A 17,046-nucleotide genomic window follows, 5' to 3' on the forward strand; every position below is an offset into this window, starting at 1 on the left:
GGGTGGTTGTGAGCCACCATGTGGTTGCTGGGATTTGAACTCATGACCTTCCAAAGAGCAGTCAGTGCCCTTCCCCCCTGAGCCATCTCACCAGCCCCTACATCCTCATTCTTAGGCAGAAGTCAGAGAGAGAGAGAGAGAGACAGACAGACAGGCAGACAAGGGGTAAGAGGGATAGAAAAGGGAGGAAGAGAGAGAGAAAATGGAGGAAAAGAGAGATAGAATTGAGCCTGGCATGGCCATTTGAAACCTCAAAACTCACCCCACCCCTAGTGATACACCCCCTTCAACAAGGCCATATCTCCTAACCATCCCTAAATAGTTCTACTAACTAGCATTTAAACATTTGAGTCTGTGGAAGCTATTCAGTTCTGTTTGTTTTTGAAAGAGTAAAAAAAAACAAAAAGTTGGTTGGATGGGGGAGGTTCTGGGAGGAATTGGAGGAGGGGAAAACATGATCAAAATATATTGTATGAAACATTTTTGAAGGAAAAAAAGAGGGGAAGATTAAAGCAGAATTTTCAAGTTTGAAGGAAAGAGTGGTTTTTCGGAATGGAGAAACTGGAACAGGAGCCATTAGGTGTTTTATTAATGGTAATGTTTGCCCAATACCTAAAGGGCTATCCATGACTTATCGGAAACTTCAGAGAACTCTCTAACCTATTTGTTACTCCTTTTGGCAGAGTGACGTCAGAATCAAGTTTGAACACAATGGGGAGAGACGGTAAGTTGCCTTCTGTGTTAATGTTTGCTGAAGTCCTGAGAAAGCACTGAGCTCAGAAAACTACCTCATTATAAGACTTCCTTTCTCTTTTTAATTCATGTTTCTTGTTAATGTTTTAGTTGTATTTGGTAAAATGCCAAGGTGGAAATTCTCAGTAAGAAAAGTGTGATTCTGCTTAATTCTCTGCTCATCAAGGAGCGTTTAGGGTCCTGTGCTCTGAGTGTGGTGTCAGTGTAGGCACTTGCCCACCCTTCTGCGGCACCCTTCCATACGTCTTCAGCCCTTTGTGTGTTTCCTTAGTTACTTGTCTGCTGTTGTAATAAAGCATCATGATAGAGGGAAGCAAAGGAAAAGGGTAGAGCAGTCACTGAGAGCTCACCACAACTCAGCTCGGTGGTAGACAGTCACTGAGAGCTCACCACGACTCAGCTAGGTGGTAGACAGTCACTGAGAGCTCACCACGACTCAGCTCGGTGGTAGACAGTCACTTGAAATGGTGGGACTCTTTTAAAACCTCAAAGCCCACCCTCAGTGGCACAGCTCCTCCTACAAGGCCACACTTCCTACCTTTCTCCATACAATTCTACCAGTGGGGATCCAGTTTTCAAACATGACCCTGTAGGGGGCATTGTCATTTCGACCACCACAGAGGGGTAAAGAGCATTCCCACAAGGCCACAGAGTCCTGCTGTAGGTGCCTCAGTACTCCTTTTCTTTATTCTGAGTTTTCTGCAGCTGATGCATTTCAACCCACTTTGATGTCAGCTTCAAAGGAGATGGGTAGTTGCTGTTCTCCCTCTAAATGACCCATTCTCCGAGAAATGTACAAGGTTGGAAGAGCTTCCTGGTGAAAGTACTGTGGAAATGGTGATTCCGCAGAGCCAGGGTCCTGCTACTGCTTTGAGGTCTAAGGCTATTCTAAACCTAGAGGAGAGAAGAGCAAGCTGTCCCCAGTTCCATATCCTGTGTCCCAACAGTAGCAAGGAAATTAAGCTGCCACTTCATCATTGGCACTTTTTAGTTTCTGGCCTGACAGTTTCTAAAGAATGAAAAAACTTAGAGCACCAGAGGCTTTTCAGAATTAGATATGGAATCAAAAGATCAATTGTGTTGGAGCTTAATTATGCAGTTACGGTCTCCTGAATTCCCTGTTCCCAAAGTGGTATGCAGTTTCAGTGAGTAGATTTAAACTGTGAGTGTATGTGTTTGATTTCACAGAAGCTGCCAGAGAGAAACCACAAGTATTTAAGGTAGTCAGGCAGGAATGGCTTTCTGAAGCCTGAGCCGCAGAATGTTGCTATCAAGGTTTTGAAAATCTACCTTTTTTTCCCCACCCAAGTTGTTTTCAGGAACCATGGGATTTTGCAGTTTGTGTACTATGTGTAGAATTGGGGGCTTGAGAGAGTTAGTAGTACCAGAGAGCCAAACTTAAGTTGTTCTGTACCAAATCTTTAGTTTCATGGTATTATATTTCTTACGATTTTGTAAAGAGGATCATTGTAGACTTTCTTTACTGTTAATATGTTTTCTTTTCTTTAAATCTTATATGTGTCCATGTTTTGCCTGCATGTATGTCTGTGCATCACCTGTGTACCAGGTGCCTGAGGAGGCCAGAAGAGAGCATTGGATCCCCTGGACCTGGAAATAGGATGTTAGCTGCTATGTGGGTGCTGGGAGACAAACTCTAGGGCCTCTGGAATAACAGCTAGTGCTCTTAACTATTGAACCATCTCTTATAAATGAAGGCCTGTGTCGATTTGGAATTTACAGAAAAAGTAATAAAAGTAGTAACTTGTACATTTGTCCAGCCACTCACGTTCATAGAATTCTATTTTAGAAGTGGAGGACCTTGACTGTCCTGTAAGAGTGCAGAGAGGACAACTGGCTCCCTCCGAAAAACTTAGTAGTAAAACACAATTCATTCAACATTTCCTAAGTTCTGTTAGTCAGTGCAGTGGTAGCAGTTTGGCTCTTATTGGCTCTGGAAAGCCACAGCTTCTGATCATAACCAGACTTTGAAGCCGTTTAGGGTAACTGTCTCACAGCCAGACGATGCAGAAAAACTTATCTCTGAGCTTGGTTCCTTTTCAAATCTGTGGGAGGGACATTCTCTTATACTGAGGCTCAAGAGATAGTCTTTTTCTTACGGATTTTTCCCTTAAGTTCTTTCTTTCCTTCTTTTTTCCAAGGGGATGGGAGTTTTTACAGTTTTTCACTGTATACTCAGGCAGACATTGAACCAACTTTGTATCCCAGGCCAACCTAGGTCTTGGGTTTCTCCTGCTTCAGCCTCTTCCCTCTCCCCAAATTCCCCAAGACAGGGTTTCTCTGTATAGCCTTGGCTGTCCTGGAACTCACTGTGTAAACCAGGCTGGCCTGGAACTCACAGAGATCTACCTGCCTCTACCTCCCAAGTGCTGGGATTGAAGGTATGTGCCATCACTACCCAGCTTTTTTTTTTTTAATATTTTATTTTATGTCCATTGGTGTTTTGCTTACATGTGTGTCTGTGTGGGGGTGTCAGAACCCCAGGAACTGGACTTAAAGACAGTTGTGAGGTTCCTTGTGCTCTTAACTACCGAGCCAACGCATGTGCCACCAATCCCAACTTTAAATCTTTAAATTAAATTATATTTTGTTTTATTTTATTTGTATGGGTGTTTTGCCTACATGTATACCACTGTTGTGCCTAGTGCATTAGAAATCAAACCTAGTTTCTCTGAAAGAGTAGGTAGTACCCTTAACTACAGAGCTGTCCCTCTAGCCCTCTACACCTTCTGATTTTTTTAAAATTTAATTTTATTTATTTATATCAATCCCAGCCTTTATTGATTTTTTTTTTGACTTTTATGGTTTAATTTCATTGATGATTTATTTTATCATTAGAAGGTTTGTAGTTTTGAGACAGGGTCAAACTGAACTTTTACATTTCACCATTCAGTCCTATCTGGCCTCTGTAGACCAGGCTGCTCTCAGATTTACAGAGATCTGGCTGCTACTGACTTCCAAGTGCTGGGATTAAAGGAATGTACCACCGTTTTGGGCAAGAGTTTAAATTTTTGTTATTAAGGCATCTGCCCTATCACTTAGCTTTATTCCCAGTCTAACAACACAAATTTGACAGCAAAATTATTTTCTGTGAATATGTATGCTTCCATAGGCTTAGGTATTTGAGTGTTTGATTTCTGGTTGGGCTGTTTGAGAAGGCTAAGGAGGTACAGATTGGAGGAAGTGTGCCACTGGGAATAGGCTTGAGGTTTCCAAAGCCCATGCCAGGACCAATGTCTGTCTGCTGCTTGTGGATGAGGTATAATGTTCCAGCACCATGCCTGTCTTTTCCCACACCACCATGATGGTCTTAGACTCATCCTTTGAAACTGTAAGCAAGCCCCCAATTAAATGTTTTCTTTTGTAAGTTGCTTGGTCATAGTGTCTCTTCATAGCAATAGAACAGTAACTAAGATAGTTTCTAAATTTTAAATATATAGTTAACCAAAACTCTTGTTCCCTTTTAGAATTATAGCATTCAGCCGGCCTGTGAGATATGAAGATGTGGAGCACAAAGTGACAACAGTCTTTGGGCAGCCTCTTGATTTGCATTATATGAATAATGAGGTAAGAAAGATGGATGGGAAAGAGGACAGTCATGTGCATTTTCTTACCTTTTACCTGAAAATTTGTTAGTTTGTTTCTTTAATATCATCTGAGGGTTTTCTGTTTCTGGAGCCTCTTATTAATTGCAACAACTTGGGATTTTTATTTACAGTATGAGAGATTATTTAGCAACTTTCATCTTATTCAGCAACAAGTAGATCAGATATTCCATGGTGGGATAAGATAAAGTACCAGAGCCAAGGCTCTTTTTATTTCTTTCTTTATATTTTTATAATAGGTTTTTGCTGATGTTGTTTTCCTCAACACCACCTTAACAAAAGTGGAAATTTTAGCAGGGGCTGGGATGGTGTAAAGAACTAAGGGATAGATCATCTGTTACGGTCATAAAGGGTAGATTTTTCTTCTAGAGTTTAATTCTGATTATAGCTTATTTCAAAAGTTTGCATCTAAGCCAGGCAGTGGTAGCACACACCCTTAATCTTAGCACTTGGGAGGCAGAGACAGGTAGATCTCTGAGTTTGAGGTCAGCCTGGTCTACAGTGAGTTCTAGGACAGAGAAACCCTGCCTCGAAAAAACAAACAAATTAACATCTTAATACATTGATTAACTATTTCATTCCTTTCTCCAACAGTCCTTATTTATTTCTGTTCCATAGTTCACCTAAGAAGAAATTTTTTTTGAAGATTATTTTTGTAGCTCTTAAGAAAGGCTACAGTTGGTTTAGGCTAGTGGTTTCTATTACTCTGAAAGGCAATATATTTATGCTTATGTAATATAAAACATGTATGTTAAGGGGAATGTGTTGGGGACAATTGATGTGAGTCTGGCATCCAAGTGCTTCACCACTGAACCACATTGTTAACCTCTTACTGTGTAGTTTTATATTTGATAACAAATTAGAAAATGTCTCTACAGTTAGTCCCTACATTGGTGGTTGCTGAGATGTGTGTGTATATGTGTTACAGGTTTGTTTTATTTACATATTTTTTAAGACAGTGTCAATATGAAGCCCAGGCTATCTTTGAACTCAAGATCTTCCTGCTCAGACACTCTGTACTGGGATTATAGGTGTGTACTTAAACCTGATCTTAGTTGCTGAAGGCCTTGTTTTGTTTTTTTATACAAGGTCTTTTTAAGTAGCCCATGCTGGCCTTAAAATTTTGGTCTTTTTGCTTTTGCCTCTCAAGTACTGGCATTACAAATGGCATGAGCCATCATATCACCCAGTGATCTTTAATTTTTTAAGTAAATATTTTAAATATGGCAAACTTGATAAGAAAATCACTAACTCATAATTTATAAAAATAAAGGTGCATCTTGGTGGCAGTAGCATAGCCTAAATGAGTCAAGGTGAAAACTCTGTTTTGTTATTGTTGTTGCTGTTTTATTGGAACAAGGTCTCTATCTATAGCCCAGGCTGACCTGAAACACATCAGATTGCCAAGGTAGACTGGCCTCAAACTTGTGTAATTCTCATATTTTATCCTTCTTGGTGCTGGCATAACAGACATGTGCCACTGTCTCTGGCCTAAGACTAACTGAACTGAGGATCTGGAAACGTGGTTCAGTGGTTGAGAGCACTTGTTACCTTTGCAGAGGATGCAGATTTGGTTCCCAGCACCACATGGTAACTCACAACTATCCATGTTTCTAGTTTCAGGTGATCTAACACCTTCTGATCTCTATAAGCACAAGGCACACACATGGTACACCTACATTTATGCAGGCAAAACATTACACATTTCAAAAAATAAGTATACTCTTTTAAAAAATGAAGAATTTAATCAAGGGGCTATAGAGGTGGCTCAGCAGATAAGAAAACTTGCTTTTGAAGAGGACTCAGGTTTGGTTCCCAGCACCCATATCAAGCAGCTCATAATGACCTAAAAGTCTTTCTAAAGGAAACAGTGTACTCTCTGGTCTCTACAGACACTCACATGCATGTCTCTGCAGATACCAGCATGCATATGGTGCACATACACACACTCAGGCCCACACATAAAATAAACTTTTAAAACAAAGAGGTTTGGCATGGTAGTGCATGACTTTAATCCCAGCAGTCAAGAAGCAAAGGTAGAAAGCTCAGTGAGATGGCTTAGTGGGTAAGAGCACTGACTGCTCTTCTAAAGGTCCTGAGTTCAAATCCCAGCAACCACATGGTGGTTCATAACCACCTGTAATGAGATCTAATGTCCTCTTCTGGTGCATCTGAAGACAGCTACAGTGTATTTATTAATGATAATAAATAAATCTTTGGGTCTGAGCGAGTATACAGTGTGTACTCATATACATAAAATAAATAAATAAATCTTTTAAAAAAAAAGCTCTCTGTGAGTCCAAGGCCAACCTGGTGTACAAAGTGAGTTTCAAGACAGCCAGGGCTACATAGACTTTGTCTCAAAAACAAACAAACAAACAAAAAAACAAGACATACATACTTATAACACACACACAGTATGATTGCATTTATATTAAAAGTTTAGAAAATACAAATCTACAGAGATAGAAAATACGCTGCTGGTTGCCTGGCATTGGTAGTGGGAATGAGGGACAGAATATAAGTGGGCATAAGACATATATATTTGTAGTGATGGCACTGTTTTAAGATTGAGAGGGACTGATGGATGCACAACTCTAAATCTCTTTAGGAATTACTTCACATTGAGAGGAAACAAAACCTTATAATTTCAGATAGATCTCTTAAGATCCCAATGTAGCCAATGAGATTGTTTCTCTCTAAACATATTTTAGCTTTTTTTTTTCAAACTAAAGCATTGAAATGGATTTGTATTTTGTATGATTTTCTGTGTCCTGTTGTTGTAGCTCTCCATTCTGTTGAAAAACCAAGATGATCTTGATAAAGCAATTGACATTTTGGATAGAAGCTCAAGTATGAAAAGCCTTAGGATACTGCTGTTATCCCAAGACAGAAACCATGTAAGTAGCCTCTGCCATGGCCAGCAGCAGGAGACGGAGCTCACACCTCTTCATCCTGCCTTGCCTAGTTGATAGAATATTGTGTTTCTTAGCCAAAGTAAGAGTATGACACACAGTCCAGCCCCATCAGGGACCAGCAAGTTTTCTACATTGATTTCATTAGGAGCCAGATTGTTAGGGTCAACAAAGATTACAACAAAGATTATTTGACTAACAGTATTGGGGCTGGGGGAATATTTCATGATAAAGGAGAAAACATTTTACACACACACACAGTCCTTCTATTAGATTTTTGACCTTAATAAGAGATATTTATGTAGCATAGGAGTTACCAAAAGCTGTCAGGGATTTGAGACTCATATGCTTTTTGAAACTAACTTTCTCAACTCCAAGGCCTTGCCTTACCTTGCCTTGGAAGTACATTATAAGAAATACATTTTTACTTCTGTTGGGGAGGGGGGTGGCTGTAGAGTTTACCAGCTTAAAATGGCTGCTTTACCAAATGTCTGGGAATTATCTTTTACATAATTTCCTGTATGGAATAGTCTCTCTGGATGTACATTCTGTGGTTGCATTCTGTGGGTACATTGTATGCTTGCAATCTTGACCTATCTGCTATCACTGTAGATGCATGTTCCTGAAGATTTCTTGGCACTCTTCCTTTTTCTTAAACTTGAAGACAGTGAACTGAGGACAGTAAGTATGGTTATATGAGATGAGATCTGTAGATAAAGAATACCACAGTAGTTTAGGTGGACTAGCCCTTATGCTGCCATTTTATTTTACTTTGTTTTGTTTTTTGAGATAGAAAGAGGGAGGGACAGACACAGAAAGACAAACAGATGGACAGACCAACACTGGGCCTAACATGGGCTTTTGAAACCTCAGCACCCATACCTAGTGACACATTTTCTCTAAGAATACCACACCTCCTAATCCTTCTAATTCTCAACCAGTCCCACCTCTTGGTGACTAAGCACTCAAAGATAGGAGCCGGTGGAGGCCATTTTTATTCAGTTCACAACAATTGCCAACTGCCCCTGCTCATAGCTCCCCACTCTCATCTTTTTCACATTCTTCAGCTTACTCCCTCCTTATCTGCAGTCAGTCTATACATTCTTCTGGGTTATTTGTTTGTTTAGCAGCCAGCTTGATTTTATTTGTTATAGTGTACCAGCATTGTTGACTATTTTATTATTTTATTTCTTTAGTTTGGATGTGGTTTTTATACTAGTTCATATTTTGGTTAGTAATTGTCTTCTTGTTGAATATTTGTAAATTATATCACAAAATACTGTAAACTCTCTAAGAACAGGAGCTGTATCATTGTTTTGAGACACTCTTCCATCATTTCTTTAAATAATACACAAAGAGTGTTTCTGGAACTCTGTCTTAGTTAGTAGTTTCAATTGTGCAATAAAACCCTGTGTCCAGAACACAAGGTAGAGAGGAAAGGCTTTGCCTACACTTCCATTTCACTTTTCATCATCTAAGGAAGTCAAGTTAGGAACTCAAACAGGGCAGGAACCTGGAGGCAGGAGTCCATAGAAGAATGCTGCTTACTGGCTTGCTCCCAGCCTGCTTTCTTGTAGAGCCCAGGACCATCAGTTCAAGGATAGCACCACCCACAGTAAATGAGGCCTTCCCTCATTAATCACTAATTAAGGAAATGCCTTATGGAACCAGGCATAGTGGCTCATGATTTTGATCCCAGCACTTGGGAGGCAGAGGCTGGTGGATCTGTGAGAGTTTAAGGCTACAAAGGGAATCCAGGACAGCCAGGACCCTGTTACACAGAGAAACCCTGTCATAAAAAAACTAAATTAAATTAGAGAGAGAGAGAGAGAGAGAGAAAGAGAAGAAAAAAAGAAAAAATGCCTTATGGAGGCATTTTCTTAATTGAGGTTCCCTCCATTCAGATGACTCTTGTGTTGACATCAGACCAGCCAGCACAAACTCTTAACAAAAGATGATCATTTTAACAAACCTCCCTTCCTTATAAAAGAGGCTGCATTGGCAATTTAGTTGAATTACTGCCTGAGAACTATCACCTCTGACTGATTGTGAAGCCTGTACTCCTCTGATCCCCTGATGAGAAGTTAAAGATAGCTAGTAGTTATTTACATCCATATCCCAATTACCAAGAGCTGCATAAGGTGACAGATACAGCTGTGGTACAGAATTATTTAAAAGATGACTGACCATCCGAGCTCTGACACTCATGGTCTTACACAGGACAAATGCTACCTAAGTGTCTCAGGTCCTATAATTTAAAGCAGTGATTCTCAACCTGTGGGTCACAACTTCTTTAAGAGTCAAACAACTCTTTCACAAGGGTCACCTAAGACCACTGGAAAACACAAATGTTTACATTATGATTCATAACAGTAGGAAATGAAAATAATTTTGTGGTTAGAGGGGTCACCACAACATGAGGAACTGTATTAAAGAATCAAAACATTAAGAAAGTTGAGAACCACTGATTTAAAGTTACACATTTAAAAAAGCAAAGCAGGTGTACATAGTCCTCATCATAATACATTTATTGGCTTATTTCTGTACATACCTTTTGAATTTCTAACTTATGTGTACATTATTATGTGAATGTTTTCAATGCTAGTTCTGCAAGTCTCTTAAATTATGCTTTTACTTAATATTGTCACAAGCATTGTGCTGGTATTTATTCTTCATAATTATAATTTATAATGATACAATTTCCTTGACAAGATATACCATAATTACATAATTTTTGGTGGGTTACTATTGGCAAATTTAAGCTGCTTCTATTTTTAGCATTAATACTTACATTTAACATTAATAGTGGAGGTTAGGTGTGGTGGGGAATGCCTTTAACCATGACACTTGGAAGGCAGAGGCAGGCAAATTTTTGTGATTTTGGAGCCACCAGCAGTGAGATCCTTTCTCAAAAGCAGTAATAATAATAATAATAATAATAATAATAGAAATAAAGATGGGGTGGCAAGTCTCCCAGTGGGTAAAGGCTCTTGCTTCTAAGCCTAACAACCTGAGTTCTATTCTGAGGACCACATGGTGGGAAGAAAAGCAACTTCCAAAAGTTGTCTTTGTATACGTGCTATGGCATATATATATGTACCTTCACACATACAAGTACACACAGAGTAAAAAGGGTCAGCCAGGGCAACATGATGAGACTTTGCCTCTAAGAAAGAAATGAGAGAGAGAGAGAGAAAGAGAGAGAGAGAGAGAGAGAGAAGGGAGGGAGGGAGGGAGGGAGGGAGGGAAAAAAGAAAGGAATTTAATGAAATAAACATAGAGGACAATAAGATGACTCAGGAACTTAACTACCAACCTTCATGACCTGAGTTTCGTCTCTGGAGCCTACATGGTGGAAGGAGAGAACCGACTCTCATAAGCTATCCTCGGAGCTCTATACATGCACATACAGAAGTAAGTAAATACATAAATAGTTATTTTTAAGTAAGTAATTGTTTTAAAAGATGGAGAGCAAGGAAATATACCCATCATTAATCCATGTCATTTACATGTATGTACACATGCACATGAAATATCAGTTTTGTCCTTTTAATTTCTAATTTTTCATTAGCCATGTATTTATTTTTTCAATTTGAAAGGTGAAATAGGGCTGGTGTTGGTGGTATACACCTTTAATCACAGCACTCAGGAGACAGAAGAAGCAAGAATATCTGTCTGGAAATTCAGAGTTAGCCTGGTCTGCATAGTAGTTCCAGAACAGGTAGAGCTCTATAGTAGAGAGACCCTGTCTCAAAAAAGAAAGAAGGAAAAGAAAAGCGAAATATAAAATATGAAGTAGATAGACTGGGGTTTGTTCAGTGGTAGAATGCTTGCCTGATAAGTACAAAACCCTGTGGGTTTTACCCACATCCATGGAAACATACAAGAAAAAATGAGCACTTGTAACTATAAGCCCATAGTTTTTAGTTGTTATGTTCAGTCAATGTAAAGTTACTCTGCCAAGTTGCTGTGAAGTGTTTCCAGAATTACTGTGCATTACTGGTTACCAGTGTGCTGCCAGTTCATAGACTGGCACCAGAGATCACACTGAAGTGCACTGCTCCAGCATGCGGTATCTTTGGTCTTCATTTCCTATCACTGATAAATGTTGACCCTTTTATTTCTCTTCTGTGAATCTCCATTTTCTGCAGTTGCCTCATTTAGTCTTTGTTACTGTGTATTTAAATAATTGTTTGAGCTGGGTAGTGGTGGCGCATGCCTTTAGTCCCAGCACTTGTGGGAGGCAGGGGCAGGCAGATTTCTGAGTTTGAGGCCAGCCTGGTCTACAGAGTGAGTTCCAGGACAGAAAGGGCTACATAGAGAAACCCTGTCTCAAAAAACCAAACAAAAATTTGTTTGTTTGTTTTGAGGCAGTCTCTAACCCACGCTTATTTTGAGCTCACCATGTAGCTAAGGATGACCTTGTGCTTCTTCATCCTCCTACCTTCACCTCCAGAGTGCTGGAATTACAGGTCTGCATCACCCTGGCTAGTTTTACTCCGTGCTGGAGATTGAACCCAATTGTGTATTGGTGTTTTGCCTGCACTACATGTGTGCCTGATGTTCATAGAGGCCCGAAAAGGTTGTTGGATCCCCTGAAATTGGAGTTATATACAGTTGTGCCTGTCATATTAGTGCTGGAAATCGAACCTGGGCCCTCTGGAAGAGCAGCTAGTGCTTTTCTGAACTCTCTCTCCAGCTCTTGCTACCCCAGTTTATAGATTTTTAAAACTGAAGGTTAGAGTATATGTTCTTTGAATCATTTTAAATTCATGCTGCCAAGATTGAGTCAATCCCCACTATGTGAAAGGCTTTGTGTCTAAGCAGAGGACCTTGGATACTCGTCATGTAGCTCTTTCCCTGTCTGCAGGGCTCTGGGCCCCTCCTTGCCCTTCTCCCCCAGTATGTGGTTTGGGCTGTTTTTTCCTTTCTGACTCTCAGCAGAGAGCTATTGCACATCGGAGGCTTCAGCAAGAGCATTCACTTCCCCTTGGTTCTGACTTCCTGTTAAAGCAAGACAGTTTGTCAAGACAACCCTACATGTGATAAAGTCTGGCATGGGAAGGCTGGAGAAGGCTGCTTGGCAGCTGAACTTGCCCCTGGAAGCGGGAAGCCTTTTTCCTGAAGGACAGGATATAGAAATTGTTTATGAGGTGCCTTTCCCCCTGTTGGGAGGTAGAAAAGATACAGAGAAGCAAGCAAAAAACTTTAGCCCAAATTGTAGCTCTGATTTTTATTATTGGTAAAGCTTTTTTTTCTTTTTTTTAAAATTATGTCGTGGTTGGTCATCCTCAATATTCAGTTTTAAGCTTTCTCGGTGTTTTAATTTCTTGCCTAGTGCCTTGACTGGGCTAGCACAATTAATGATGAATGCAGGAGGCCAGAGAGGAGTGTTGGGTCCCCTGGAACTGGAGTTAGATAGTTTTGAGCTGCCATGTAGGTACAGGGAGCTGAACCTGGGTCCTCTGTAAAAGCAGCAAGTGTTCTTAACCGCTGAGCTGCCTCTTCATCCTCTTGTAGATAATTTTATGAGAGGGTATTTACTGCTCTTCCCTGCTTGGCAGATTGTTACATGAATGCCTGTTTTCTGTATCTGGGTCATCACCCCTTGAATTGGGGCAGCAGATTTTAGTGCTTATATATCACTGAAGCTGTGAACATACATCAAGGATAGTGATTTGCTGAGACAGATGAGGATTGAAATTTTGTGAAAAACCTGGTAGCTTATGTATTTAAAGGTGCCTAAGGAGTGTGAGAAGTCCTGGGGAAAGATGAAGATCCTTCATAGACCTGATTACTTAAAAATGTAGCTCACACTTTTGCCTCTTCTCTTACAGACTAGTTCCTCTCCCCACTCTGGAGTGTCCAGGCAGGTTCGGATCAAGCCTTCCCAGTCTGCAGGGGATATAAATACCATCTACCAAGCTCCTGAGCCCAGAAGCAGGCACCTATCTGTCAGTAAGTCTCTTCTTCACTGTCCTTACAAATTTGATGTCCTCACATTTAAAATATTCAACTATTAAACAATCATCAAATGCATATTGACTATCACCATGCAAAGTAGTTAGTGCTTGTACCCGGCTGGGTTTGTATGCCAGCTTGACACAGGCTGGAGTTATCACAGAGAAGGGAGCTTCATTTGGGGAAGTGCCTCCATGAGATCCAGCTGTAGGGCATTTTCTCAATTAGTGATCAAGGGGAAGGGCCCCTTGTGGGTGGTGCCATCCCTGAGCTGGAAGTCTTGGGTTCTATAAGAGAGCAGGCTGAGCAAGCCAGGGAAGGCAAGCCAGCAAGGAACATCCCTCCATGGTCTCTGCATCAGTTCCTGCTTTCTGACCTGCTTGAGTTCTAGTCCTGACTTCCTTTGTGATAAACAGCCATGTGGAAGTGTAAGCCGAATAAACCCTTTCCTCCCCAACTTGCTTCATGGTCATGATGTTTGAGCAGGAATAGAAACCCTGACTAAGACAGTGCTCTTATGTTTTTATTTGGAGTAGAGGGGACATGAAGTGACCTGGATTCTTAAGGGTCTTAGAAAATAACAATAGGATGGCATGATTAAATTTGTTTTAAACATCCCTGAGAAAGTGATCTCAGACATTTGTTTGAAGAATTACAGGAGACCTGTCAAACTAGGGGTCAGGTCTGCGTTGAATACATGCTTCTTGCTCATTCCTAAGAAATCCTTGTACTTCATGGAAGATGCTGACCAGTCAGCTGAGTCACTCTGGAAACTCAGAGCATTAACAGAGTCTATACAACTGAATAGCAAAGAAGTTAAACCCTTCTACAGTTGCTGCTAGACCTCCCAAGGAAAGAGTTCTAAATCAGATAATACAGTGTTCTTCTGGGTACTTCTCAAGGTCTCTCTTACTTAGGGTTACTATTGCTGTGATGAAACACAATGAGCCAAAGTTGAGGAGGAAAGGGGTTTTCTCATTGAAGGCAGTCATGGCAAGAACTCAAACAGGGAAAGAACCTGGAAGCAGGGGCTGATACAGAAGCTGTAAAAAAGTGCTGCTTTCTTATTGTACTCTGGACCATCAGACCAGGGGGTCTGGAGCACTAGACCACCCACAATGGGCTGGCCCTCTCACAGCAGTGATTAATAAATGCCCTACATGCTTGCTTTCAGCCCTAGAGGCATTTTCTTGGTTGAGGTTTCCTCCTCCCAGATGACTCTTAGCTTGTGTCAGGTTAGCATAGAGCTAACCAGCAAAGGAGAGCTAACCAATAAAGGAGAGCTAACCCGCAAAGGAGAGCTAACCCGCAAAGGAGAGCTAACCCGCAAAGGGTCTGAGGAGAAAACACATCTCTTGAACCGCGGGATTTTTATCACGATAGAAACCTGGAGGCTGGGGAGGTGGCCACTGGGTTAGAGGAGGCGTTACTCCTTCAAAGGACCAAGGTTCAGTTCCTGGCACCCATGGCAAGTGGCTCTAAACTGCCTGTTACTCCAACTCCAGGGGATCCAATTCTCTTTGCAGACTTTGGTGGTCATCTACACTCACATACACACATATCTATGTGTAAATCATATACAAACAAGTATTTTTAAAAATCAAAAGAAATATGACTTTATTAAACATTTGCATGTGCCTACTGCCCTGATGATCTGAGACACCTGCTGCTGCCACTTAGGAAGCCAAGTTTTCCTTTTCACACAAGGCAGAATTCTGTCAAGCTGCTCTCTGTAGACCCTGAGCTGCGTCTGAAGGTGTCAGCTTTGTTCTGCTTCTGAGCCTGTCTGTCAGTGATGTTCTTCCCAGGAGAGCATCAAGAAAACAATGAGTTGCTGAGACACTGGCATTGTCTCACTGAGTAATTTCTGGAACTCAGGTAACACTCATTGTTAATGTTTGTAGCTGCATGTTTGAATGTAAATGAATTTCAGATTTTTAAATAATTGATGGGTATATGTTCATAAGCTAGTTGAAGAGAAAGAGGCAAGATCTCAGCAGACCCTGTGCAGAATGCCCTAAAAAGCTGATTGTCTGGAACCTGAGAAATAATAGCAACTTGACTTTTTAAAAAATGTGTATATGTGTGTTTCTGAATTTATGTACATCATGTGGATGCCAAATATCCTTAGAAGCCAGAAAAGGCGTTGAATTTTCTAGAAATAGAGTTGCAGACAGTTGTGAACTGCCACGTGGCTAATAGGAACTTAATCCTAGCCCTCAGCAAGAGTATCGAGTACTCTAAACCACTGACAAGGCCTCACTCTAGCTTCTCTGAAACTCAGTATGTGACTCTGCTTGCCCTAGAACTTACATTCCTCTTTCCTTTCTCCTTCAGTGCTGGGATTACAGGCATGAGCTACCACATCCAACATTTTAGAAATTTTAATGAAGCTCAAAAATCCAGTTTGTTAATTAAAGACTCTTTGGGAGCTAATAATGTTAAGATATTAGTTATTGGATGTATTTAGAAACTATAGAAAAGAGACTTTTTTTTCCTCCAAGAAAATACGTACCTTTTGTAAACATTGCCTTTGTAGTAGGGTATTAAAAGTAACCTCCCAAACATGGGTGTGATAGTATGGCTTATGAACTCAAGAGGCAGAAATAAAAGGAATGGCCAGAGTGTAAAGCTAGACTGCTCTATGTTGTGAGTGACAGACCAGCTAAACCACATCAGACCCTGTCTCAAAAAACAAACATCTGGGTATGGTGACACACATGCACACCTTTACCACCAGCACTCAGGAGCAGAACTAGGTGATCCCTATGAGTTTGAGGTCAGCCTCATCTGCATAGAATTCTAGGCCAGTCAGGGCTTACACAGTGAAACCCTGTCCCAAAACAAAAGCCATACACACTAACAAAAACAAAAAACAAAAAAAGAAAGAGAGAGAGAGAGAAAGCTTATGTAATTCCACAACAAAAATACTGTTTTAACTATAATTTAATAAAAGTAGAAACCATAGGGAAGATGGGCATTGTGACACATGCAGACAACATGGAACCAACCCTGTTTGAAAATGCAAAACAAAGCAAAAGCTAATTTGGGTATCATGACACCATGGGTGACTGAAGTGGGAAGATAAGAGTTCAGGGCTTCCTCATCTACATCAGATGTTTAAAGCCAACCTAGACCTTTGAGACCCTGTCTCAAAATACAAAATAAAAAGTCACAATTAAACAATACCTTTTCAAATCCCATGTGTGTTTTGACACAAAAAGTTTGGTTTTTGTGTGGTATGTGGATTTAGTGTGTATGTATGTATTTGGGTTTTGTTTTTTTTTAAACAGTGATATGATTTGAACCCAGAACCTTGGACCAAGCCATACTCCCCACTACAGAGTGCATCACATCTTATCAAGAAAAAGAAAGCAATACTTAAAACTTAACTGTAGAAGAAACTGGATGTTGGAGTGTATGCTTGTAAAATGCTAGCATTTTAGAGGCTAGGTATCAGGAGTTCAAAGCCACCCTTGGCTATGTAGTAAGTTTGAAGACAGCTTGTACTATATAAGACCTTTCCTGCAGGCTGGAGAGATGGCTCAGCGAGTAAGAGCACTGACTGCTCTTCCAGAGGTCCTGAGTTCAATTCCCAGCAACCACATGGTGACTCCAACCATCTGTAATGGGATCTGATGTCCTCTTCTGGTGTGTCTAAAGATCGACAGTGTACTCACATACATAAAATAAATAAATCTTAAAGAATTAAAGAAAAAAAAAAGAGCCTTCCCCTCTAAAAACAAAACAATACAAAACAAAAACCCCAAAAACAATACTAGAGGAAAGTAAGT

At 40.5% G+C, this 17,046-nt stretch overlaps 1 protein-coding gene across 3 annotated transcripts in view; it reads left to right on the forward strand.

The window, feature by feature from the left end:
- The window catches only part of Map3k3 (mitogen-activated protein kinase kinase kinase 3), a 71,022-nt gene that overhangs the window by 25,443 nt on the left and 28,533 nt on the right, over positions 1 to 17,046 (forward strand). For 2 of the 3 annotated variants that reach the window (XM_031350603.1, XM_031350605.1), the window contains 4 exons: positions 684 to 724; positions 4,239 to 4,338; positions 7,163 to 7,276; positions 13,129 to 13,249. In XM_031350603.1, coding sequence (XP_031206463.1) covers positions 684 to 724; positions 4,239 to 4,338; positions 7,163 to 7,276; positions 13,129 to 13,249 — 376 coding nt within the window. Of the gene's footprint in view, positions 1 to 683; positions 725 to 4,238; positions 4,339 to 7,162; positions 7,277 to 7,299; positions 7,973 to 13,128; positions 13,250 to 17,046 lie in introns of those variants that run through there. The other variant, XM_031350604.1, reaches the window with a different exon arrangement.

This window comes from Mastomys coucha, unplaced genomic scaffold (genome assembly GCF_008632895.1).
Source record: "Mastomys coucha isolate ucsf_1 unplaced genomic scaffold, UCSF_Mcou_1 pScaffold5, whole genome shotgun sequence".
NCBI lineage: Eukaryota > Metazoa > Chordata > Mammalia > Rodentia > Muridae > Mastomys > Mastomys coucha.